Genomic DNA, 26,471 nt, shown 5'->3' on the forward strand with positions numbered 1-26,471 from the left:
GTCCAAACCATGTGACGTGTACCATTTTTCAGAACATTAACACTGACTGTGTTTGACATGAGTTTTAGGTGTCAGTTTGTCCCTCATGTGTGTTTCTGTACCCATTTTCCCCTTTTAAGCTGATATAAACGATAAATAACTGGGTCACAGTGCAGGAGGAAGTGTCGTTTTTAGTTACTACAAACACGATAGAGATAGGCTTACAGAATATTGTGTGAATTAAGTGTGCTCGCGGCGATGGGAGCTGAAAGTGATCAAGAACAAATGTGATTAATTGTTTCTTGCTTGTCACTCACAGCTTAACATGTATCTAATATAGAAAGAACCAAACTGGACTGAAAAAAAACAGTAATATGTATTTGATCTAAATGACTGAATAGTCAATTTCACTTTATTTTCTTCAAAGATACATTTCATTTGGGACTAAAACAGTGATTGTGAATGTCGATATGTTCAGCTCAGAAGCAGAGGGTGTGTCTCAGCTTTTTGGTTATCTCTTCCTGGTGAAAGAAATCTCTCTTGTTCTCCTGCAGGCTGCTCAACGCTAACAAGATCCACTGTGTCAGGGCAACGGTGTTCAAAGACCTGGAGAACCTGGCTCTGCTGTCGCTGTACGACAACAAGATCCAGAGTCTGGCCAAAGGCACCTTCAGCTCACTGCACAGCATCCAGACACTGTGAGGAGACAACACACACTCACACTTATAAAAGTCCTCCTCTGTTGAGTTCCAAAATGACATGGCGGGCCCCCCTCTAATTTCCCATCAGCCACCTGGCCCAGAACCCCTTTGTGTGCGATTGTAATGTGAAGTGGCTGGCTGACTTCCTGCGGTCAAACCCAATAGAGACGAGTGGAGCCCGCTGTGCCAGCCCTCGCCGCCTCGCCAACAAACGCATCGCACAGATCAAAAGCAGCAAGTTCCGATGCTCCGGTCAGTGTGTGTGTGTGTGTGTGTGTGTGTGTGTGAAAGTGTGTGAAAGTGTGTTAGTCTGTGGTCATTAGTGTGTCTGAGCTTCTTTTCACTGACATATTTTCTTTGTCTTTTGTTTTTTATGACAGCCAAAGAGCAGTACTACATCCCAGGTGATTACATGTGTTTGTCTGTATGTGTGTGTGTGTCAAGCACATTAAGTTATTAAAGGGATAGTTGTTTTATTTTGAATGCATAGTCACTGTATTACACTTAGGTCATACTTTCCACTTCCAAGTGTCTACAGGGGTTCACGTCATCCGCCCATTGCCCATTCACAAAGTCAGACAGAACAGGGCTGTGTTCGCATTCACAACAAAAATGCTGTTTGAATTGCATTTCCATCCTTTGGTCTCGGTGTGTGTTGCATACTGTCTATTAAAAAAAGAAAAGAACTATCCCCTGCATCAGTGATTCTGCAGTCACAGGGATAAACAGTGTAGTATTTTCAGCAATTTGACTGACCTGCATATGTCCATCTTTGCTTTCCTCATGTATGTGTGTGTCTGTGTGTGTCTGTGTGTGTCTGTGTGTGTGTATACACTCATGTAGGAACGGATGACAGGCGTCAGAGCTATGAGTGTAACAGTAAACCAGTGTGTCCCACCAAATGTCGCTGTGAGGCAAATGTGGTTGACTGCTCCAACCTCCGCCTCACTAAGTTCCCTGAACATCTGCCCTCCTCGACCGAAGAACTGTAAGACCCCCCCTCCCCACACACACACACACACACATGCACTCACACATACAGGTTTGTGCAGCTATTCTTCCTAGGACAAAGCATTGTACTTTTGTTCTATTGGACAGCCTAAACAAAGCTTTATCCCTAACCCAAACCTTAACCTAATCACAATTCATACCTTAGCCCTAAACTTAACCTGCGTCTTTAGGACCAGGTTCTGTTCTCCATGAGGACTGCTGGTCCTAAAGAGGTAACACATACACACACAGTACTGTACACACACACACACACACTGGACACTTTGCTTCATGGATATTCATGTTGACGTGTGTGTATGGACTCATAGTGCATCACTGGACAAATACACAGATTTCAAACGGACTCTTGTGCTAATGATGTTTTTCATGTCCACTCTCTCTCTGATCGCTGACCATCTCAGGCGTCTCAACAACAATGACCTCTCTGTGCTGGAGGCCACCGGTGCCTTCAAGGGTCTGTCGCAGCTCAGTAAAATGTAGGTCACTCAGAACAATCTGATAATGCCCTTTACTTCCAAGAAGATAAACGTATTATATTAAAATGGAATACTGGCTACAAATACAGCCACTATAAAACAGTGACATATACTTCACTGTATCTTTGAAAGTATTTTTTTTCCCCTTTCAGTAACTTGAGCAACAACAAGATCTCAGACATTGAGGACGGAGCATTTGACGGCGCCTCGTCTGTGGGGGAGCTTCACCTATCAGCCAATCACCTGGAGTCTGTGCGAGGCAGCATGTTCAAAGGCATGGAGGGATTACGCATGCTGTGAGTTCACATGTTAGCTCTCCTGACTGTGTTGTAGTTGCACAGGGAGGTACACGTTGTTGTGGGGAAAGTAGCTTTTGGACTTGTGACTGGTAGGAGACATTTTATTTTTAAAACCTTGGCCTTTAATTCAGGTTGAGCTAGACTCCCTTGTTTGTGTGTTTCTTGTGTTGTGTACAGCACTATAATATACTGTAGTATTCCTATTGTTTGCTGCTACTACGCACTGTGTTGCTTAATGTTTTGCTATTTTAATGATGTGGTTTTGTACAGTTCATTGGTCAACTTTAAACATGCACTATAAATAAAACTGAGTCGTTGCTTTTCAGATACTTTGGTGTGAATGTCTGCACGAGAGGACAGTTTAGCTTGTGTCCTTTATTTCACAGTAAAGCAACATAACATCACTGTATAACTACTCTGAGCGGCCAAGACGACATTCGTATGTACTTCTAAGGGACCGATGGTGGATCAGTGGTAGAGCTGGTCGTCTTTTAACCAGAATGTCATGGGTTTGATCCCTGGCTCCACTAGTATACATGATGGTGACGTCTGCATCAGCATCTGTAAATGTAGGGGCAAATGTGATATCTTAAACTCACAGTGCCCTCTGCTGGACCATATGATTATCACTTCAGATGGACTGTTGTTATTCTAGGCTGTATAGTCTGGTCTCAGATGGGCTTTTAATGTGTGAGTATAACCCCCTCCCCCCAAAAAAGTTCGAATGACTCACATGTTTGTCAGATTGTGAACAGTAAACTGTGACTGGAGGTATTGGCCTGGAGATCTGCTGCCTAAACAGGAAGCCCCATAATATTGGAGGGTAAATCATCGCCAGACATTAAGACTGCTTCCGCCAAAGCAGACACCATATGTTGCCAAGTCATATATTTCTTTCTTTCTGGGTCAAACGTTTCACTGAAATGTGTTCAGTAGTGTTTAAGTGATCAAACAGAACGTGAACAAATGTCAAAAACACAAATCATCAGCTCTGTCCTGAAAAAAACCCCATCTTTTCTATACACAACTTTCTGTGTGTGTGTGTGTGTGTGTGTGTGTGTGCAGGATGCTGAGGAACAACAGGATCAGCTGTATCCATAATGGCAGCTTCACGGGTCTGACCAACGTCAGGCTGCTCTCCCTCTACGACAACCAGCTGAGCACCATCCTGCCCGGTGCCTTCGACACGCTGCCAAACCTGTCCACGCTGTCAGTGACACACACACACACACACACACACACACACACACACACACACACACAAACTGAACATGTCATCCTCTTTATCCCCACTTCATCTTCCTCACTCCCCCAGAAACCTCCTGGCCAACCCGTTTAACTGTGACTGCCGTCTGTCCTGGTTTGGCGCTTGGCTACGCAGCAAACGGATTGTGACGGGAAACCCTCGCTGCCAGGGCCCAGCCTTCCTACGAGAGATCCCGCTGCAGGACGTGGCTGTGCCAGACTTCCGCTGCGAGGATGGTACACTGCAAGCTAGGGCTGAACAATATTGAAAACACAAAAAAATTGTCTTTCCTGTGATGTAGTTGTGACAGACTGTGTCTTGTAATTCTATGTAAGATATGGGACCTCTCAGCAGATGACTTTAATAGCTCTATAATGAAAGACTAAATCATTCTGGAATGATTCATCTGCATAGAAAAGACCATGATAACTAAGCAGTTACTGTTACTAAGCAGTCAGTGACAAGGAAAATATATTCTCTACTATTTGTAATAATTTATGATTTATATGGGTCAGATATGTATAAATATACAGTAAGCCTACACTAGATATTTATCCTAACTCTTCAAACGGAGTTTGAACAACAGGTCAACAATACAAAATAGTAGCAACTGCAACTTTGTGAGCTTTACTGTGTTGTTGATGTTGTTGTTGTTGTTTCTGACACAAATGGAAGCACTAATATAGGTACATGAACCGTGAGTTGTGAAGTCTTTAGACTCAACTGTCTCCGTCTTCCTGTCCGTCTGTTCAGGCTCGGTGCTGGAGGACAGCAGCTGTGCTGCGGGGATTCAGTGTCCGAGCCAGTGCACCTGCATGGACACAGTCGTCCGCTGCAGCAACAAACACCTACAGGCTCTGCCCAGGGGGCTTTCCCGCAACGTCACCGAACTGTGAGTCACAAAACACGAACACAACACTGATATTAGGATAGAGCTGCAACTGTCGTCTTCAATGAGAATTCATTGATTGATTCATTCATTGTTTGGTCCCAAAAATGGCAGAACATACTAATTTCTTCTTTTTTTTTGCCAGCGTTGTCAATTCTGGCACTTCCAGCTGTTAGCATAGCTAAAAACTCAAATAAATGTTATTTGGAATATGTTTTATACCGTTCACATTTTAAATATACGCAAAATCTGGTGTTCATGTACAACTGCAGTGCTTTTTCTAAATAAAACTTTTAGTTTTTCTTCATTTTAAATTGTTAATACACCATTTTAGCATGCAGTAAATTGTAAATAAGTGGCAGATATTGGATAAAAATGGGCAAAAGCACTCACTCACAAGACATTTTCTGGCCCTTTTATGGTGCAGGTTTTTTTATGATACAATTTGAGACGTAGGTGTTAAAGGCTTCATGTTTTCTTGTCATCATCTCAGGTATCTGGATGGAAACCAGTTCACCAGTGTTCCCAAAGAGTTGGCCTCCTTCAAGTACCTGCAGCTGGTGTAAGAGCTCTGCTGCTTCATTGCATCTGTTTACACTTCTATGATTTAACGCGCTCACCGGTGGATTATATATCAGGGAGGCAGTGCTTTATTGCTTCATGTTTTTATAATCTAATAATGCATCAATCCAACATTTAGACCTGAGACTATGATACTGAATTATATGAAACAACACATCCACTGTTATTTATAAAGAAATCCAGCAGGGGGAGCTGTGGACTGTATAGTGAAGTCCGCAGGGTGATGTCCAGCTCAGTGAGCATGAAACTGTATATCCATGTAACACACACACACACACACACACAGAGGATTGTGCAATAGCTATTTTTAGGACACTGCTCTGACTTAATTCCATAACCAGTTAATGACTAACCCTGGCCTTAACCTAATTTAACCACAATTAAATTCTTTACCCTAAACTTCACTAGTCAGTCTTAAAGAGTGCAAGAACACATACATCCACAAGGTCATGTGACTGGTTTGACTCACTGATGAGTTGCATGTAACTTCTAATGTGTGTGTGTGTTGCTGGTACTCATGCTGTACATGTGTGTTTTTGTCTCTGCAGAGATCTGAGCAACAACAAAATCAGCTCCCTGTCTGACGACTCCTTTTCCAACATGAGCCAGCTCACCACGCTGTGAGTCCGCACGCACACACACACACACACACACACGCACAGTGTACTTGTGCTTCATTAATCACTTCAGGCTTGTGTGTGACTCTGCAAACAAGAGTCATAGTTAAACAGGAGACTAAGAGGTCGTCGGCCGTGTGAGTTTCAGGTCAATTTTTACGACTGTTGTCATACTGGAACTGTGAAATAATTTTCTGGGAAATTCTGTTGGGTCATTTTACGGAGTTTGACACTCGCTCACTTATTATCCTGACCTTTTCTTGCTGAGGTCTGACACGTAATATATAATCATCACATTCTTAAACTTGAACACATTCTGTAACATTCTGTGTCATTTTATGGTGGAAGATTGCGTGATGATTTCATATTTCCACTTTAGAAGCACTTTGAAATAGAATAGAGTTTTAACGAGTGAATTGAAGGTGGATGGATCGTTGCAGAGGGAGGGGGTCAGCTATAGGTTCAGTTACATTACATTACATTACATTACATGTCATTTAGCAGACGCTTTTATCCAAAGCGACTTACAATGGAATCAAGTACAATTAGCCAGGGGTGGAATCGAACTTGCGACCATGATGTCTTTGGTACACAAGGCAGGGTCTTAACCACTGAGCCACAACCGGTCGAGGCAGATGCCGCACATCTTTGACTCTGGTTCTGTCAGAGATTTCTTCTTCTGTCTCTCCTCTGATGTTTGCTCATTGTGTGAATTGTAGGGTTTCTCTGCTCTCGATGATGTTGTCTTGTGTCTAAAATTGAAATGAATTCGATTGAATCCCCATCATGGTGGACTCTGTGTGTGAGGAGAGGGAAGTCTAGGAACACTAGACTGATATTTTAATATGAATGTAAATCTCAAGCGTCTTTCCATGAACACCTAACACAGAAAGTATGAACTGGCCCAACAGTTTATCGCCAGCTATTCAACATGGACATCAATTATAATAATAAATGTGGTTTATTCCGAGAGAATAAATCTCTGCTCTGATCTTTTTGTGTTTTTTTAATCTTTCTTTTTTTTCCAGGATCCTCAGTTACAACTCACTACAATGCATCCCTCCTCTGGCACTGGGCGGCCTGCGCTCGCTGAGACTCCTGTGAGCATGTGCACACACACACACACACACGCAAACACACACACACAGAGTTTTCAGTTGTCACTGACCCACCGCTGTGGTTGTCTTTCAGCTCTCTCCATGGCAACGACATCTCTGAGCTCCAGCAGGGCATTTTCAGTGACGTGGCCTCCCTGTCTCACCTGTAAGCATTCAAACACCCCCCCCCACACACACACACACAGAGCACATAATGCCAATACGGCCTGAGTGTAATAGGCAGACGGGTCTGACAGTATAATGTGTGTGTGAGGGAGATACACGTCTCTTCCCCTGCCTTTATTTGCAGTCGGATAAAAACAAAAACATAGATGGTTATAACCTGTAATAATACACAACTCCTTATATGGACATCCTGCAGGTGTGTGTTTTTAGTGTCTTTTTCTTCTTGTTATGTGTTGTTCAGTCAAAGTTATGATTCATTTTATATCACATTTTTGGTAGTAATATAAATGAGCAATAACTGTGCAGAAGTCACAAAAATGGAGAGAAACATGAACTTTTTGTTCATAAAAACGAGCCAAGTGAACAGTGAACTGTGACATACTTCCACATTTCACATTTTGGGTATTTTTTGCTCCGCTGTGATATAAGACACTCTGTGTTGCACATTCTTATAGCCTCTGTATAAACGGTACCTTTAAGCATAGTCAGGGAAAAAAGCAGCCGAATGGTCTAAGAGAATAGAGAGAGGAGAGAGATGGGCCATGAAGGTGGGAGGAGAGATGATGGCAGACAGCCGGCGGGGAGACCATGTGAAGAGGAAGTGAAGAGGGGAGGAAGGCGTCATTCTTTTTTATTTTTGTCGTGTGAAACGATGACATCATCATCATCACTGTAATAACCTCCTGCTGTCCATCAGTAAAATGAGTCAGGCTGCAAAATTAGCTCATGGAACCAAATCTGACTGAAATTGATGAAGTTTTTTACTCTCTTGGATGTTTTTTTCCATGATGCATTTTCATCTTTATTTGGCTCTAATAATAATAATAATAATAATAATAATAATAATAATAATAATAATAACAATAACTATAATAATTGTATTTGTAGGGCTGGGCAATATATCAGTATTATATCTATATGGATCTGGTCTAGATCTAGATCTAGACTTCTCCTAGATTTAAAGGCTGTTACATTGATAATCATCACATTTCATATAGTAAATACATTTGTGAAATGCACTAAATATTATATATATTGATACAAAATACATGTAATCAACAAAATTCTTGACCATATTTCTAGACAATGTCATTGTTTCTCACACACATACATATATCATGATGTTAAATATAAGTTCATGTAACACAGATCATAAACAGTAGATTATATTTTATTTAACGGTGTATTTACAGTGCATTGTCACTGCTACCTGCTCACAGAGCACAAATATTTGGAACTAAGACTTTATTTGAAAATGCGTGTGCATGACATCATTTTCTGCTGTTTAGAAGAGCAGCCACGAGATGCATTCACTGACCCTCAAAAATGGCAATACTTCTGCAATCACAGAACTAACCAAACATCTGCTGATGATGCATTCAAGTAAACATGGGTATTCCATTACTTCTGGAAACACGCATGCGGTCCACTAAACACACATTTGCTAATGTTGCCACCTTGTGAAAGTAGATGCATCTCTCAGTCATGAGGTCATTGGAGGTGACTGTGTGAGTGAATGGTTATTTGTTTGATATGTTTGCCCTGCAATGGGCAGGATGTGACCCCGACTTTTGCCCTCTTTCAGCTGAGATTGGCTCCAACAGCCCCAGAACCCTCATAAAAAAGCAGTAGACAATGAACCCATCTTTTTGGAGTGGGTTTTGAGGGCTCTCAGCTTTTTCCTGCTTCAAACTATCATCATTCAATCTGCTTTTAAAAGTCTACCATCAGTTGACCTCTATTCCTCTCAGAGTGTTTGATTTATATTATGTTGAAAGGTTATATATGCAATATCAGAAGATCAGAAACCACAAATATATGTTGCCTACCACAGCTTTAAATCCTAAACTAATGACTAGACCAAACATTTATGCAAGGAACATCTTTCTGTCTTTAACTGTCCAAAGGTTCAAACTCAGCAGGTGACTTACTAAGAGCACCAGTGTGTTCAACATTAAATAGATTAATTAGAGATGGAGCCATCACTGCAACAACACTACAAAAACAGCCCTACTAGAAATAAACCGGATATTATTAAACTGATTTTAATTTTCTTGTTCTACAAAAAAATAATCTGCTAGTGAGTTAAGCAAATTTAGCTTGGCTGTGGTATTTAAAACGAGTCACTGTCAGACTGTCATGTGCCTTACAACTAGGACAAACAAACCAAGAAAGTTGTGCTTATCAAATGCAAACTTAAGCATTTATGAGTTTCTTATATTTGCACACATTTTTGTGTCTCGGTTGGCATTTCATGCAAACCCTCGTTTTAGCTCGTTACTGGTAGTTAAAGATTGAAGTAAGCTTCATTATCTTATTAAGACAAAGTTAGACATTTTCAATTACATTATTCTTCAAATGCAAAACTTTTATTTTTAGACCAAAAATAAGACCAATTTTCCCAGAATCTAGGCTTATTCTACTTTCTTGAAAATCAAGCACCAGCACAAATTCCAATTTAAACGCATGGTTATTATTATTATTATTATTATTATTATCATTGTTATTACATGCACAGTAGAAGAAGAGCCGACACAACCCCCGTCTTTACAGTTACAGCAACAAGAGTAAATGATATTTGTCACTTTCACGCCTTAGACGACCGGTAATCGGTTGATCCTTCGCTGCAGCTGCAGATCACGGACTTTAATCGACTGAGGAGAATTCAACGTTCTCTCATATGACGCGGCGTGTTTGTGTGAGAGATATTCAATCCCACATTTGTCTCTGATAATCGTATTTAGTCAGGCACTTGACCTGTGTGTGTGTGTGTGTGTGTGTGTGTGTTGAATGTAGGCTACTGTACATGAGCAGAGCCGTGAGGTCTGACAGCTCCACCCTGTGGTTTTGAAAATCAGTACAGCTCATGTTAATACAATTCAATCCTCCTTACCTGATGAAAAAAATTGGAGTAAAAATTTTTTACAATGATGTATAATATTTGCAAAGGTGCCCATTATTGTTTACACTTCATCTTTATACAACAGTTAAATAACTGAGATGATGATTTCACTGGCTGATGTATTGTATTGGTGTTATCATCTCCGTTGTTAATCTTTTGACTGCCGTGTTTCTCCAGAGCGATCGGAGCCAACCCTCTGTACTGTGACTGCCGTCTGCTCTGGCTGTCAGACTGGGTGAAGAGCGGCTACAAGGAGCCCGGCATCGCCCGCTGTGCCGGGCCCCGTGGCATGGAGGGCAAACTGCTTCTGACCACGCCCGCCGACAAGTTTCAGTGTCAGGGTGAGTACACAGGAGGTCATAGGAGGATCCTCTTTATGTTTGTTGTCTTGGTTCATACAAAGTTTTAAAGAAACTTGCTGTTAAGAATAAGAAGTGGTCTCCTATGACGAAAGCAGAGGTTCCTGCTACTGATCAATGCACTCCTCATAAACTTTCAGGTGAATGTAAATAAAGTCAAAAACAGACTCAATAAACAAGATAAAATATGTCATGTGAGCGAGGAGGCTTTCAAGATGTCTGTCATGTATGAAGCACATGCACTCATCACTTGTTAATTCCTTTCACTACATCTAGTTATACACATTTATTTATTTATTTTAGGTTCAGGGATAAGTCATTGTGTTAAAGTAGAATTGTGTAGTTCTTTTTGTGGCATGGACCTGAACACAGAGGTGACATTTACCCTGTCCTAAGTTGATGTGTATCTTGGAGACATTATTTGAAGGTTAAAGTCCTACATTGTTTAGCTTTGATAAATAAAACAATGTGTGTTTGGTGAGTGTGTTTCTCTCATTGGATTCACACACATGATCTTTATTAGTGTCTGATCATAACATCAATATTTCATTTGTATTTGAGTTTGTCTTCTGGGACAACGTTGTCTCTTTTTTAAAGACAAAAGTCTCTCCATGTGCTCGTTAAATAACCGAACAACATTACAATGGAGACTTTGTTTCTTAATCCAACCAAACATGTCCGTGACATTTGTTTTCTGCAAATTCTTGTCATGAACCATCCACTGTTAATGTAGAAAATCAATCATTCTCATGTGGATCATAATACACAAGTATGATATTCCACCAAAGTCAGCAGTTTAACTAATTTACTTATCTGAATCAGTGATGTCTCAAATGTAAAAAGATAAATAAATAAAGACAGGTTGTTTTTTTTTCCTTGTCTTTAACGACAAGAATCTTGTTTACTTGTTGTCCTGGTTAAAAATAGGTTTTATTTCCCGATAGACTAAACATAAGAAATGTCTGGTTTTGTAAAGTGAAGCTTAGAAAAGAGGAAGCAAGAAAGAGTTAGCCACCAGGGGGTGACTTCATTGGTTGCAAAGAGAAGATCTCAATCACTACTTTCAGCTCTTCTTCAATAGAACATGACAGTGGGTGTCGTCCAATAGGAGCCCGATTCACAGGCGACAACTGTGAATATACACTATCAGAAACAAACATGGCAAATGTTGTTTGGACAAACGTTTTTTTTTGTCCTTCTCTTTTACACAGTCTCCAGAATTCTCCATAGAACACATCATTTTAGAAAAATATCAAACCATTGTTAATATCTTGATGACCTCTCAAAGCTGCTTTACATTCACACTTTCAGACATGGGGTTAAGGAAAGGAAACATCAGGATGTTGACTAGGAATCAAATCCACCATCAACCCTAGTACCACCACTATTGGTAATTTATCTAGATACGTAAGGAGCGTCGTGAATAAAGTCTTAATGACTACCCAAAGCTGATATACACATTGTTTATAGCACTGCAGGTACAGCCATCAGGAGCAACATGGTGTTAAGTGTCTTGCCCACGGGCACATTGGCATGTGGACTCGCAGAGATGGGAATCGATCCCAACTCGGCACTCTCACCAGTCCACTGTTCATGTCTAGTGGAGCTCTTTCCAAGACTACTTCTGTGTATCTTATTCCTCTTTTGTAAGTCGCTTTGGATAAAAGCGTCTGCTAAATGCTTAAATGTAAATGTAAATAAATATAGACAACAGACTGAAGACACACATTAACATAACAGCATAAATAATAATGATATAAATATTAAATAAACATTTATTTGAAAACAAAGTTTAAGTAGTGGTTTGACAGACAAAGCAAATACGCAGTAGTTTCCACAAACATACAAAACAACAAATGACAATGTCAATAAAAACAAATGAAAAGACAAAGAAGACAAAGGAAAGATGATGACATGAATTTTTTTAATTATCTCACTGTTTGCCTTTTCTTGCATCAATTTACTTGTTAAAGTGCTGAATTTATTTCTGTTTTATTATTATAAACCTATCTATTTTTTCTATTATTATCATGTCACTAATGAGCTGTCACTAACGCAGCTCGCCCAGTCGGCCTTTAATCTGCAGTCGACTAAATGTGTGACAAGATGATAATTGATCTGTGTGATAACACGAAGATTCCTAATTTATTCGGCGTTTTATTATTGAGCTGGAGGATTTTTTTTTTTTCATTTTTATCATGCGGTTAAAAAGCTTAATTAATCCACAGTGAGTTAAAGTTGTGAAAGGAATCAAATACAAGTTCAGAGGGGAATCATTTTAATAAGTCAAATAATGACATGATAATTAATTAAAGTTAAAATCTTCTGTTAATACCCGACAGTGACACCATTTAAAAAAAAAGAAAGACATTTTTACTGGTTCACAAATTTGATTCCTCTGTGAATGCACTGTGAACTTTCAATGAGAGTATTTTATTAAATCAAAACTAGGACTGGGAATCGCAGGGAAACTGAGCATATGATTTATATGAACCATGGACCATGAAAACGATAACATTATGATATGTGTCAACCAAGAGTTTCATGATTAAAATAAAAATATTTGGAGCGAGCCTATCAATAATTGTATCTCATCCCAGCCCTCATCACGCCCCATTCACATATCACGCTAATTATGGTATTTTGAGTGTCAAAACACCGAAACACTGTGAATTTCATTCGTCTCACATGAAGCCTTTTCACAAACAGGATGAGGTGTTGCTTCCTCATCGTGGAGCTCTGTCGTCACTCTCCTGCGCTAAATTAATCTTTTTAAGCCTTTGTGGAATCATTTTTTGAAGTGATACTTGTGTATTTTTGAAGTGTGGCAGTGAAATCTACACTGCTCCAGATTCCAGCCACTTAACGATAGACTCACCTCCTGAAATTCGGTGTCAGCATGAATCTATTCTATCCTAAAAATATGTTTGGCACTTTAGACGGCCTATTCCAACAGGAAACGCACAAAATCCCATAGACAAACACATGGATTTTCCCTCAGCGCACAGGGGCTGTAGTTCAAATGTGTTATTTTGTGACTTCTGTGTTTTAAATCCTTTGTTCGGATTTACCTCAGTGACACAAACTGACCACTTGGGGCAGCAGTAGACCAGCAGCTCCTGTGTCCCCACATGATAAACATTCTTTAGTTTTCAGTTTCCTGTTAGAAATCCCTCTCTCACAGCAAGAAAGAGATTAAGCTGCACTTTTAATATGTAAAAACACACATTAGATTCATAGGATCTTTTAAGACAGCTCTTTTGACTTGTTGTTGTTGTGTTAACTTGTTGTGTGTATGTATTTTCAGGTCCTGTAGAGGCGTCTGTCCAGGCCAAATGCAGTCCGTGTGTGTCCTCTCCCTGCCAGAACCAGGGCATCTGCAAACCTCACCTCACACAACTGTTCACCTGCACCTGCAAAACTGGATACTCGGTATACAAATGTTTATCCTTGTGTGTGTGTGTGTTTGTGTGTGTGTGTGTGCTGCATGCTGCAGAGAGACATGCGTGATGGAGTTAGTGAGTTTGTCTATGTGGGCACCTTCCAATCAAAAGGTCTCCTGCCAAACACACACCATAATCCAGTTACTGATGTTTAAAATCATATTTTTGCGTGTGGTCAGAGATTATTTCTGTGTCTCTCTCTGTTAATCCCATCAAATTACTCAGTTGACTCGATCTAATGTTGAAAGTATTTGTGACGTTTCAGGGGAAACACTGTGAGACACCAGTCGACGCTTGTGTCAGTAATCCCTGCACCAACGGAGGAACCTGCCTGAGTGATGAGCAGACCGGAGGGTTCAGGTAACGCTTCACCAAAGACCAAAGAGAAAATCTGTGTTTTCAGCTCATGGTGCGGTTGTTGGATTACTGCTGCCTCCTTTGGTAACTTTGTGCCACTTAGATAAATCCGAACGAAGGATTTCACACACACAAATAACACATTTGAACGTAATGATGGAGGCGGCAGTGGATCAACAATCCCTGAGTGACATTTTTAAACTTAATGCCCAGGTCAATATACTTAAACCTGCTGTGCAAAACATTTAGTGATTCAGTGAAGTTATTATTGTGTCTCAAGCAGTGCTATCAGACCTGACTGAGGGAGCATTTGTGTGTACACAGCACCAGCATTTGTCCCATCAAACTACTTAACAACTGGATTTGCAATAGAATTCACCTCTGAAACTTACTCCAACCTGTTTGCAGATGTCAAGTTTAACTAAGTCAGTGTTGCCGTTGTCTGTCTTGACATAAACAAATCTCTTCATTTGTGTGAACTCATTTGACAGTAGTTTGAATGAAAGTGACATGACTGAGAAGTTACACAGTGCAGGTTAATATAAAAAAAATACATCTGATGAAGTGGTGAATATCAGTGTTTCCTGTTGTTCCAGCCGGACACCGTGTTTTCACTGAGAGTGAAAACATGGTTTAGGCCTCACATCAAATCAAATCGGAATTACTACTTAAAATTGATTTGAATGGATTTACAGCATCTAATCTATTCCCAGTTAACACGATTCAATTTGAGACTGTAAGATTAGTGTGAGGCAGCCATGTTGGCCTGTCATCTTTATATACAGTCAGTGTAATGCTGTCAGCATGCAAAACTATAATGTACACATGTACAGTACATGAAATACTGGAATACTGACATACTATCCAATACAAACCAAAAATATAATATAACAGCTTCATAGTTCTATAAATAAATGGTCTAAAAATGACTGTATCGGACTAATATCAGTAACGGTAGATACTTGAGTTTGTAATATCGGTATCGGACACAAAAAGTGGCATCGTCCCATCCTATAATATTCAATAATTCATTCTCCATTCATTTTTTCATTCAACTGTAAACATTGTCATGCTCTGTTTTCTTCACTTAGTTGTGCGTGTGCATTTGGTTTCCACGGCACCTTCTGTGAGGTGAACATGGACGACTGCCAGGAACATGGATGCGAGAACGGCGCCACCTGCATTGACGGAGTTGGGAACTACACCTGCTTGTGTCCTCCAAACTACACAGGTGAGACACGAGCTCACGCCCGGCATCCTCTCAGTGAATTTATTATACTGTGTATTTGTAAGAAGACATTGGAAAATGATGATTCTGCATTTTTCACATGATCTTTGCACGTTTGTCTCAGGTCTGCTTTGTGAAGAAGAGGAGGGAGTTTGTTCTCCAGGTAGAAACCCCTGTCAGCATCAGTCTACCTGCTTCAGCTCTCCTACTGGTGCCAGGTGACACATACGCACAGTGTTTCCCACCACGGATAAACGTGGACAAAGTTTGACAGAATTTGTCATGTGTCGTCTGTGTATGTGTGTGTGTTTGTTTCAGGTGTGTGTGTATCCCTGGCTGGGTGGGGCCAAACTGTGGCATAGATTACAACGAGTGTGTGGATCATCGCTGTCAGAATGGAGCCCAGTGCGTCGACCACCTAGACGGCTACAGCTGCGTCTGTCCACAGGGATACAGGTACTGGCAACACTGGGAATTCTGTGAAAACAGGGAACACTGGGAACATGGTTTTCAAAAGTTGTAAAGGTTACGGGAATCTTTGGAAAAATGAGTTCACGTGCCCTCCCTCCCTGATCACCAGGGGCCCCAATAATCTTTGGAGAAAAAACACACAACATTTTATCATAATAAAGAATTCCAGATGTCTTTAAATCTATTTAGATATGAAAATAGTGTTGAGCTTAAGCTCTTTGGTTTTATTTGCTCATTTAATGCACATTTGCAGTTTTAAAAACCAAAGTCATTAAACTGGACCAGGCCAGACCTGGTGCAGGTGGAGGTTCGGGGCTGAGAGGAGGAGAAGTGGATCACCAGGGCGGGGATCCGCTTCTTCTCCTCCTCCCCTTCTCCTCCTCCCCTCCAGCCCCTAGTGGAACTAGTTTCCCAGGGAGCGTGGACAAAATGGTACTCGCCCATGTGTAAAATCACATGGTCGGGAAGCTGTGGCAACAGCTATAGCCATAGCATCTCCTTCCTCCTGCGGTCTGTATATGACACCCCTCTGCACACATGGGGGCTCAGAGAGAATACACTCTGCAAGCTCTGTGTACAGAGGGGGGACCCTGGCAAACATGCAAAAACAGCTTTAACCCAAGGGTGGTACAGGTGGAGCCACGACACAATAGAGTGGGAAAGGTGCAACCGAGGAATGCTGTCGAGAGGCATATGAGGGGAAGGCCCTAAAATACCAGTCCAAATTATAAACTTTCTCATTTACTCCATACAGATTTAAAACAAGTAAATATGTTATTATTGCATCATGTGATCAGACAAAGGCAGTAGATTTGATGATGTCTCTCTGATGAACTGTTATTTTTTTCTTCCCCTCATCAGTGGACAGTTTTGTGAGGTGGCCCTCATGTCTCCCTCACCCTGCCAGCTGGCTCGCTGTCAGAACGGCGCCCCCTGCATAGAGAAGCTGGGCGCGGCGCTGTGTCAGTGTCTGCCGGGCTTCGAGGGTCTGAGCTGTGAGAAACTGGTCAGTGTCAACTTTGTCGACAGGGACTCTTATGTTCAGCTTCAGGATGTCAAGAACTGGCCTCAGGCCAACATCACGCTGCAGGTGAGGAGGAGGAGGAGCATGTGAGCTGTGACATGGGCTCTGAAGAAGGAGAAGCATTCACACACACACACTGATGTGTATCCATGTGTGTGTTTTAGGTGTCAACTGCTGAGGACAATGGAATCCTGCTCTATAACGGAGACAACGAGCCCATCGCCGTGGAGCTTCATCAGGGTCACGTCAGGGTCACGTATGATCCTGGAAACCAGCCTGCCACTGCTATCTACAGGTACACACACACACACAACTAAAGAGTCAAGAAAATAGACATAACATGAAACATGAAATTTACTCATGAAAACCTAATTGTCATTAGTCCTTTACTGCTGTGCAGCTATGAGTTTTTCAAACAATGCAACACGATACATTCTCATTGACAATTGAATCAATAAAATGTGGTGATATTATGCTGTATCGCTCTCCCCAGCCCTAATATTCTTGCAGTTACAGTTTTCAGTGGCTCAGATATAAAGATAACTTTTTAACACCATAACTGAACCTGAGCCTTTGCACCAAAGTAAAATAAAGCTTTACTTTTTATTTCAGTTTCAACACAATCATATTCACAATTTTACCACTCAACCCCGCCCCGATTTGACTTATTTGTTTTTCATTAAATATTGTTTGCAGCATATATTGTAAAATAACAAATAAAATGGCATTCATTATTTACAGTAATTAAGATAAACAACTATTCACTCCGACCAGGTCTTGCTGCAAAGGCAAGAGCCAACTGTATGGCACTTAATTATGTCCTTTTACAATAAAACAAAACTACACACTCAGATTATGCTTCCAAACATGAGAATTTAAACATTTAAATTAGTATTTACTCTCTTATATCATTACCTTAAAAGGTTATGATTTTGCTTCCCTTGTCTGTGTTTTTGTTTGTGAGCCGCGTAAATGTTCTGCTAATGGTCGTGACCCAAAGAAGAAATTATTACTTTACATGACATTGGTGATCCAGATCTGGATTCTGATCCAGGATAGTTTGGCTGAGTGGCCTTTTTGGAGGTTTGAGTGCGTCTTGTATTTGACATTTGAGCCATTTTGACTCTCACAATTAACATAAACAGTGTTGTATAAAAACAGATGTTTTAGTCAGAATATGGAGGTCCTTGACAAAACCCCCACAGATTGAATTCAGGAAGAAAAGAAATAGTTAGATCAGAATTACACTGTATTTTCCTTTGTGAGGCTCATGACGACTCCCTGCTGAATCTGAAAAGGTTTAACATTACATTTAACCTCCGGCCAGCGGCCGCAGATTGATTAAGCAGTGCTCATTCCTCGTTGGTGAAAGCCGAGCGTTGATTGAGCTGCTGTTGAATGATCTGCAGAGCTCGCAGCGGCTGCTCAGTTCACTGTAGCACAGCGACGCTGGAGTGTGACCTGCTCTGTCGCTCAGAGACAAACCAGCAGAGGACACTTTAAACTGAGTGTCCACTTGATCGGGAGTAGAGTGTTTAAATATTTAGATGGTTCACTGATGAGGAGGAGGAGGAGACACACACACACACACACTCAATCAATATGTGTCATAAGCAGGTGCAAAATAGAGGAGATGAGGATGGTGGAAAGGGAAAATGAAAGACTTGAGAGAACGAGTGCAAAGCAGTGAAGCAGCAGAGAAAATTAAGAAACAAGTGAAATATTGATAGAAAGACAGAGAAAGAGAAAAGTGATCATTAGAATTAGTTTTTTTTTGCACATTCACCAATTAGTGATTGTGAATTTGACCTCTGTATTTAACCGATCCTCATTACTCACCAGTAGTGAACACACACAAGCAGTGAGCAGCACTTTTCTGGGCCCAGGGAGCAATGGGGGTTGCTGCCTTGCTCAGGGGCCCCCCAGCCCTCAAACTCAGGATTTGAACTGGCAACCCTCCGGTTACAAGCTCATTTCCTTTCGTCTTGGTCATGTGTTGTCCATAAAAGTATGAAAACAATATTGAAACTATTGTCATTGGTGGTGTTGTTGATTATGTGGCTCCATGTAAAAGGTAAAGGGTTATCCATGAAAATCAGCAGTGATGTACGAGCATACAGCACAACAGTGAATGCCCACATTAAAACACACTCTCGATCAGGAAGTACATTTCCCATCATCCATTTTCTACATTTTCACAAAATCTTTACAAATCACGACCATTGAAACTTTTTTGAATAGAAATTGCATCACCCAAAGTCACTAAGTATTGGATATTAGACTGTTGAACGTAAGCGTGAATGAACTCTGTTTCACTAAAATCACTTGTAATTACAATGTCATTGACCTGAGCCATGTGCATGGTATATATATGAATGCAAACTTGATACTGGAAATCTACTTGAAAATGCTAAGGTATTGAATGACTGCACAATAGACGCAGTTGCAGAAGAGCTGCTAAGATTTTAATTAACATCAACGAATGTATAGAAATACACATCTGGGACCAGCTTCTGTTGCTTTATGCTGCACTTTCCAGGTTTGTCTGACACAAACAGGACAATTGAGGTTTGACACTAAATCATACTGAAACATGTTGTTCACTGAGGACACAGTTAGTTAGCAGTTTGATCTCCTCAAAGTGTCAGCGTCAAAGTGTCCTTGGACATGGCAAATTATTCCTGATGGTGGGGGTGTGTAAGTGCTGTATATATTACATCTAGCCATTTATATAAATGAATCTATGTTATATTTCAGGTTGGACGTAGAAAGGTTTCTGCTTGAAACACAAACTGCATGCTCTGGCTGGTTTGTTCGCTCGAGCAAGTTGCAACCTTCTTAAAGCAAGGCCCTTTTCAGACTACAAAGGCTTTTTATTTTTAAGTGAAACCTATTTATGTGGCAAATTTTCAGTTCCTTCCTACATTTTACACACTTGACCTTTAAGTATAAAATCATAGTGAGCTGTGACTTCACTTCACATCACAGTTCCTCTGATTAAAAAAACAAGATGGTGCTTGACAAACTGCAAAAAAAAATGGCAGTTTATGAACCATGAGGTTAATTTAAAAAGTGATATTTTTTTTTCCCTCCACATAATTTATTGTTACCTGAATAAAATGTGTGTATTACTCTGTCGCAGCACTGAGACTGTGAATGATGGCCGTTTCCACACTGTCGAGCTGGTGACCTTCAACCGCATGGTGAACCTGTCTGTGGACGGAGGAGAGCCAATGACTCTGGACAGTCAGGGCCGGAGCCAGCTGGTGCCTGAGGAGGCCCCTCTGTATGTGGGAGGTAAGAGCGAGAGAGGTGGAGGGTGAAAACACCTGAGGTTGGACACATCATTCTTGAGCTGATGATTGTTCTTCCCATCCAGGTATGCCAGAGGAGGTGATGCCTGCTTCTCTGGGTGTCTCATTTCAGTCCCTCAACACGTCCAGTTTCCATGGCTGCATCAGGAATCTGTACATCAACCACGAGCTGCAGGATTTCACCCGCAGCCACATGAAGCCTGGGGTGGTGCCGGGCTGCCAGGCCTGCCGCAAGCTCAACTGCCTCCATGGCGTCTGCCAACCTGATGCTGCACAGGTAGGACTCACTCATTCACACTGCTAATATTGAAGGTCCAGTGTGTAGCATTTAGGGCGGTTATTAGCTGAAACTGAATATACTACCCATGTTTAAATGAGTGTACTTTAGCTTTAGGCCCCATTTACACCTGATATTAACTGCCTTCGACTTCCTCCAACAGTCCAAAAAACATGCAAAATTGGGGATTAGGTCAATTAGACACGCTAAACTGGCTGTAGATTTGAATTTTACAGTGAATTTTTTGTTGCTGTATGTTTGCCCTGCGATAAACTAGCAACCTGTCCAGGGTATACCATTTCACCCTATTTCAGCTGGGATTGACTCCTCCCCCTTCACAGCGAGGATAAAGTGGTAGAAATTGGTATGTGTGTGTGTGTGTGTGTGTATGCATGCAAGTGACAGAAAGAGAGAGAGAGAGAGAGAGAGAAAGAGTAATGAATCAATTAATTAGAAATAAATACATTGTGACAATCTGTGTTTGTATTGTAACGGGGGTTACAAACAAATCAATTAATGGTGTAAAAATACAGTGAAACTGCAGCTGCTAAGGAGGAATGTAGCCACATGTTTGTGATCAGACCTGAGGACAGATTATGGATCATTCAGGCGTGAACAATCTGGATGTAATTGGATCACTCAGTAAGGTTGTATGTACTTCAGGTAAGGAAAAGAAAAGGAACTTTATTGTCGTCATACAACCTGAAATTTGGTTGATCAGAGCTGCCACAAGGGACCAACCTGACCAGCGCTTACTACAGTCTGCAGTCTCACCATTAGATGTCACTCATTCATATACACCTGAGTATAATGTGAAGGAGTGAACGTATCCTCTCTCACAGGGACCCCAGTGTCACTGTCAGACAGGGTGGACGGGACCACACTGTGACCAGGCAATAGCAGGAGGCCTTACTGGGGTGGATGGTGTCAACTCTTGTGAAGGCAGCAAGTGAGTGTGTTTTGTTGTGGCATTTAAAGACATTTAATATATTGCGCTCCACTATACAAATGTCATCTCTCATTATAGTAAAATGCTTAATGTGACTAAATATAAACTGTGCTACCTGTGACAAGAAACAGCAACAGCAGGCAGACAAGTCATCACTGAAAACATGGCTGACACCGGGAAAACTTTACAAAAGGCTCACAGACTAAAATCTCTGCCAGCTAAAATTGCATAAATGAAGACCCACAAACTATCTTGACCCAAATCACAATATAGATTGTTACCAGAGCACATTTATGCACAATGTAGTGACTAAGTTGCAGCCATATCTATAACACTGAGTTAATAAAGACATGATTTTTCTGGTTTGGGGACCAAAACAAATTTCCTGTGTCGCATCTGTGCGTCCTGAGCCAGTGTTTGGGAATCACTGCTCTAAAGAACATTAAAAATCGACAGTATTTTTTTTTTTTCACACAGCAATGCACCGTTGTACTGTAAACACTAGTGGAAACAGGAGCAGATTATTCCAGAGACAGTTTGTGGCGCCAAGGTTCTCACGAAATATGGTCATTAGGTCATAGACAGATGACTATATGTATCACTCTCTGTTCTCCTCACTACTGAGTTGACTTGAATACGTTCTGCAAAATGAGCTCATCACTGATTCCAGTGACTTCCTCACCAGTTTCTGAAGCCTTGGACGATGTTGGGTCTATCATGTTTTGTCTTGACTGCCTTCTGTGTCCATCCAGGTGCGTGAACGGTGTGTGTGTGGTGCTGGACACACAAACCTACCGCTGTGACTGTAAGGAGGGATACCATGGTGCACTCTGTAACCTGCAGGGGGAGCCAGGCGGGTCCTGTCAGAGTCTGCAGTGCCTGCACGGCCAGTGTCAGAAGACGGACAGAGGAGAGAGTTGCGTCTGTGAGCAGGGATACACCGGCAAGAGCTGTGATACAGGTGAGTGTGACAATCAGACTTTATTTAAATAGCACCTTTCAACCAGTGGAACTCAAAGTGCACCTCAACTTTCCCACCAACACATCAGATGAGTGAATCAGGAAATATTCAATTCCAATTCAATTAAATTTCTTTATTGTCATTGTGAAAAAAACGACAAGATAAGGTCCATGAGAAGCATTTGTTTGTCTTGCATTCAGTTGCAATTTAGTTTTGATTCATTTCCTAAAATGTCATTTCCTTTGGTTTGTCATTAAATATTTTTCTTCTCAGTCTTTGTCTATTAAAGGTGATACGTCTGCTCTTTTTAACTGTGGCTCTCTGTGTGTCCACCGTCAGAGTCCCCGTGTGGAGCTGAGCCGGTAAGAGATTACCACCGACTGCAGCGCGGCACCGTCCTCTGCCAGACCTCCAAGACTTTCTCGTGGGTTGAATGTCGCGGTCGGTGCCAGGCGAGCAGCGGGCCGAGTGTCTCTGCCGCCGTCGCCCCCTGTTGTGCTCCTCTGAGGCTCCGACGTCGACGACTCACCTTCGACTGCGACGACGGGACCTCATTCATGCAGGACGTGGAGAAGCCTGTGGAATGTGGCTGCAAGGAGTGTGTGTAGCACTGTGGATGATGCACACACACACACATGCACACACTCTCCCGTTTATCCAAACACAACACACAACCAAGAGGTACACACACACTGTCACTGACCAACAGACATTTTCAGTGTTAGTTTTATGTGTTCTTTGCACACAGACGTGGTTTTGTACTATAACACAGGTCTTCCCTTTTGAGACATGGAATCAACATTTCAACCTCATCATCATCATCTTCCTCGTTCCACGGCCGCTTCAGGAGAACCTGCCACTAACTACCTAACACCAGCTCATGATTAACACAGTGTGTGTGTGTGTGTGTTGTCATAACAGCAAAGAGCGACGGGTCACAGGAAACAAATTGTTGCAAAGATTGTTGCACTCCTTGACATGTTATCTTGTGATCTGGAGGTTAGTGGTACATTCATATCGAACGCAAAGCAGTTTTTGACGTCGCTTTATTCCAGCAGTTACATAAGTAAAAGAGTAAAAGAAGGCGACTACTCGACACTAGAACTAACTAACGTTCATAGTTAGGTCTAGAGGCACATGTAGAGGAACTGTCCTCCATTTCTGATACAACATTGGGAATCTCAGCACTGACTGACTTTCACATCACTTCAATCAAGTGGCGCTCGCTCGAGTGCACACGATGCCGTCTTTGCATCTTCACAGGATTCGTGGCACATACTTGTTTTCACCTGATTCACTTAATGCATCTTTGCATTGAGCCTTGTACATAATCTAATTGCACAAACAGTTGGTGTTGTGTACACTGAATACACCATAACTTAACATAACCTTTGATAGCATAACCCTTCACAGGCTCGTGGTGATCAAATTGGCAGCATGTTTTGTTTTGTTTTTGTTTTTCTGGCATTTTTGCCTTTGTTTTGGACAGAGACAGTAAAGTGCAGACAGGAAACAGAGTGAGGCTGAAGACTCTTTAATCGCTTTTTTGAATAATCCACAAAGTGACTGGCGATCAACAATGTGTCATAGTTCAGGCTGCATTTGAAGGCCGAACGTGTCACTGTCCTAGTTTGAAAGCATCTGATTAATGTGTCCTTCCAACGCCAACTAAAGAACAATCCAACATAGACACTTACTGAGCCAAACTGTCCTGGGTTTAACTGCATGTTAGTGACAAATGTTGTGAAAGGATTTAACATTTAGCCAACTATGAGAAAATGTCTGAAAAACACACTTTTACATGAGTAACGGCCTTCAAGACGAAGGTGAAGGGCTACAGTACAGTCACTGTTCATAAAGTATGTTCAAGAAACACTATCTGTACCATGTCCACCTACAGCTCTGTTGCTAGACAACAGCAGTGAATTATTTTATAAAGCTTTTGTTTTTGTTCAGCCTTCATGATCTACATGGCCGACAAATGGCGCAGCCCCTGAATGAGACAAAGCTAATACAGTATGTCCACTACACTGATGATTGTTCAACAGACAGAGGTCAGGGGCTTTCATTTTAACAGAAGAGCCAGTTTCATGTGCTGACCTTTCAATAACCATCCATCCATGTACTACACTTATCCCATTTAAGGGTCATGGGTGGGTGCAGGGGCGACAGCTGACCCCATCCAGACATCACAGCTCTGACCTCACAATAACCAGGAAGGTGAAATCCTCAATCTGTCACCCACCTCAGAGCATTTTGTGAAATGAGAATGAACAGGAAGTGTTGATTAAAGACATTTCTAATGTGCTACTTTGACAGACTAATGTCTATACATTTTTACTTTACTATTTAGAATGGAATATGTTTCAGCAGCATAAACCTCACAGCATTTTTCCTGAATTAAATGCAATTGATTTGATCAACTTTATGGTTTAGTTCATTTTAAATACTTGAAGCTTGGGTCTCTATTTAGTTTCTGAAAGATATTTTTAATCTTATTTGTTGAAATTCTCTTCACACTCTGATAGGAAAAATTAAAAAGAAAATTGTCTATACCCCTCAAAGGACTGTCAAAAACATTTCATTCAGTCCTCATGGAATGATTTAGTCCAGGGTATAAAGTTGAAACAAATATTAAGTGACATTATAATATTCAAAGATACGAAACTGCGGTTTAGCTTGTGTCGTTCATTTTCGCAGCAAAAAATCATTGCTGTCTTATTTTTCTGTCGGGCCTAGACGGTATTCAAAGTGGATCTAAGGTCATGCTGCGCTCAGAGCACCCTCTGCTGGACCACGTGGTAATTACTTCAGACTATCTAATGCGCCTTTACACTTTTGAACTCAAATGGTGTTTTAAGGAAAGTCAAACATTGCGGTTATGATAGCTGGGAGTTAGCAGGTTAGCGAGTCATGTAAAAGTGTCGGAGAAAAAGTGTCCACAATTCATAGTTTTCCAACAGAGAATGACCTTGTGTGCTTCAGTGATGGAGCTTGGATGAGAAGGTCCATGAGAGGAGGTGGAATGTATAGAGTACATTTAGTCAGAATGTAGCTTGCTATTGCTAACCTTTCCACACATATTGACCTGAGCTTAAAGACTTATTTATGCTCCATGTTTTGTAAAGGAAATGGACGGGGCCTTCTGTCCCGATGCTCAACCTTCATTTGATCTGTTTTCCAATGCTTTCAGAAGACGTTTACAAATGCGGACATTTGTACAAATGTGTGAACTAGTAATTAAAAATACAACAATTGATAACCCATGTTGGAAAAGCAAGAGATCCAGTGTGTTTGGGCCGACCTCACAGGAGGGGGTGGCATCGCTGCATATTGTACGATGCTATTGCTTACTTTTCCACACTCACTGACCAAAGCTTTCAGTTGAAACCAACAGAATGGATTTAGTCTGGATAGATTGGTGCATTGTTTAAAGTCAAATTAAACAAATGTTTCTGACCTTATTTTGAAATGAACAGTGATCATCAGCGCCACCTGCTGCTGCAGTCACTGAGCAAACATTTAATACTCTAAATTAAAAAAAAGAAGAAGGACGTTTAGTATGAGCTTTTGTTTCATTCCTGTAGCATTGCATGAGGACAGCCCAAAGGTCAATGATGATGGAGTTCAAGGGGGACAGCAGAGGTCATGGCAGGTGTCCTTTATCACTGTGTGTGTGTGTGTGTGTTCCAGGTGGGGACTTATCTGCCTTACGGGGACAAAAAGCAAGCATTTTAAGATGAAGACATGTTGTAGGGTTAAGGTTAAGGTTAGGGTTAAAGGTCAGTAGTTGTTATTAGTTAATAGTAAGCTTAGAGATAACCAGACCCCGGCAGATAACCAACAAATATCAGTTAGCATAAACAAAAAGGGCTGCTGTCAATATTGTTGTTGAATGTATGCTTACTTAACTAGCACTGTCCAATTCCCAACTGTCTGCTAATGATGACAGAAGCGGCATGTGATGACGGTTGACGTTGTGATGTAGTGTCCACTCTCGGGTCAACCTGGCACACAATCGCTCAAACATTCGGACTCACACTACACTGTTTTGTGTAAAGTAAATGGTCGTAACATTTGCAACCACTTGCAACACTGACAAA

General features: G+C 41.3%; 1 protein-coding gene across 2 annotated transcripts in view; it reads left to right on the plus strand.

The window, feature by feature from the left end:
- LOC122760947 (slit homolog 1 protein-like) overlaps window positions 1-25,896 on the plus strand; it is a 66,367-nt gene extending 40,471 nt beyond the window's left edge. For both annotated transcript variants that reach the window (XM_044016146.1, XM_044016145.1), the window contains 26 exons: window positions 534-677; window positions 769-932; window positions 1,061-1,084; window positions 1,524-1,668; window positions 2,093-2,167; window positions 2,320-2,463; window positions 3,532-3,675; window positions 3,782-3,948; window positions 4,466-4,604; window positions 5,095-5,163; window positions 5,732-5,803; window positions 6,829-6,900; window positions 6,992-7,063; window positions 10,163-10,326; window positions 13,652-13,776; window positions 14,053-14,147; window positions 15,236-15,375; window positions 15,497-15,590; window positions 15,691-15,828; window positions 16,705-16,933; window positions 17,032-17,162; window positions 20,010-20,164; window positions 20,247-20,458; window positions 21,301-21,407; window positions 22,160-22,368; window positions 22,708-25,896. In XM_044016146.1, the coding sequence (XP_043872081.1) occupies window positions 534-677; window positions 769-932; window positions 1,061-1,084; window positions 1,524-1,668; window positions 2,093-2,167; window positions 2,320-2,463; window positions 3,532-3,675; window positions 3,782-3,948; window positions 4,466-4,604; window positions 5,095-5,163; window positions 5,732-5,803; window positions 6,829-6,900; window positions 6,992-7,063; window positions 10,163-10,326; window positions 13,652-13,776; window positions 14,053-14,147; window positions 15,236-15,375; window positions 15,497-15,590; window positions 15,691-15,828; window positions 16,705-16,933; window positions 17,032-17,162; window positions 20,010-20,164; window positions 20,247-20,458; window positions 21,301-21,407; window positions 22,160-22,368; window positions 22,708-22,976 (3,499 nt within the window). In that variant the 3' untranslated portion in view covers window positions 22,977-25,896. The remainder of the gene's footprint in view (window positions 1-533; window positions 678-768; window positions 933-1,060; window positions 1,085-1,523; window positions 1,669-2,092; window positions 2,168-2,319; window positions 2,464-3,531; window positions 3,676-3,781; window positions 3,949-4,465; window positions 4,605-5,094; window positions 5,164-5,731; window positions 5,804-6,828; window positions 6,901-6,991; window positions 7,064-10,162; window positions 10,327-13,651; window positions 13,777-14,052; window positions 14,148-15,235; window positions 15,376-15,496; window positions 15,591-15,690; window positions 15,829-16,704; window positions 16,934-17,031; window positions 17,163-20,009; window positions 20,165-20,246; window positions 20,459-21,300; window positions 21,408-22,159; window positions 22,369-22,707) is intronic.
- The last annotated feature ends 575 nt before the right edge of the window (window positions 25,897-26,471 follow it).

This window comes from Solea senegalensis, unplaced genomic scaffold (genome assembly GCF_019176455.1).
Source record: "Solea senegalensis isolate Sse05_10M unplaced genomic scaffold, IFAPA_SoseM_1 scf7180000014209, whole genome shotgun sequence".
In the NCBI taxonomy this organism is placed as follows: domain Eukaryota; kingdom Metazoa; phylum Chordata; class Actinopteri; order Pleuronectiformes; family Soleidae; genus Solea; species Solea senegalensis.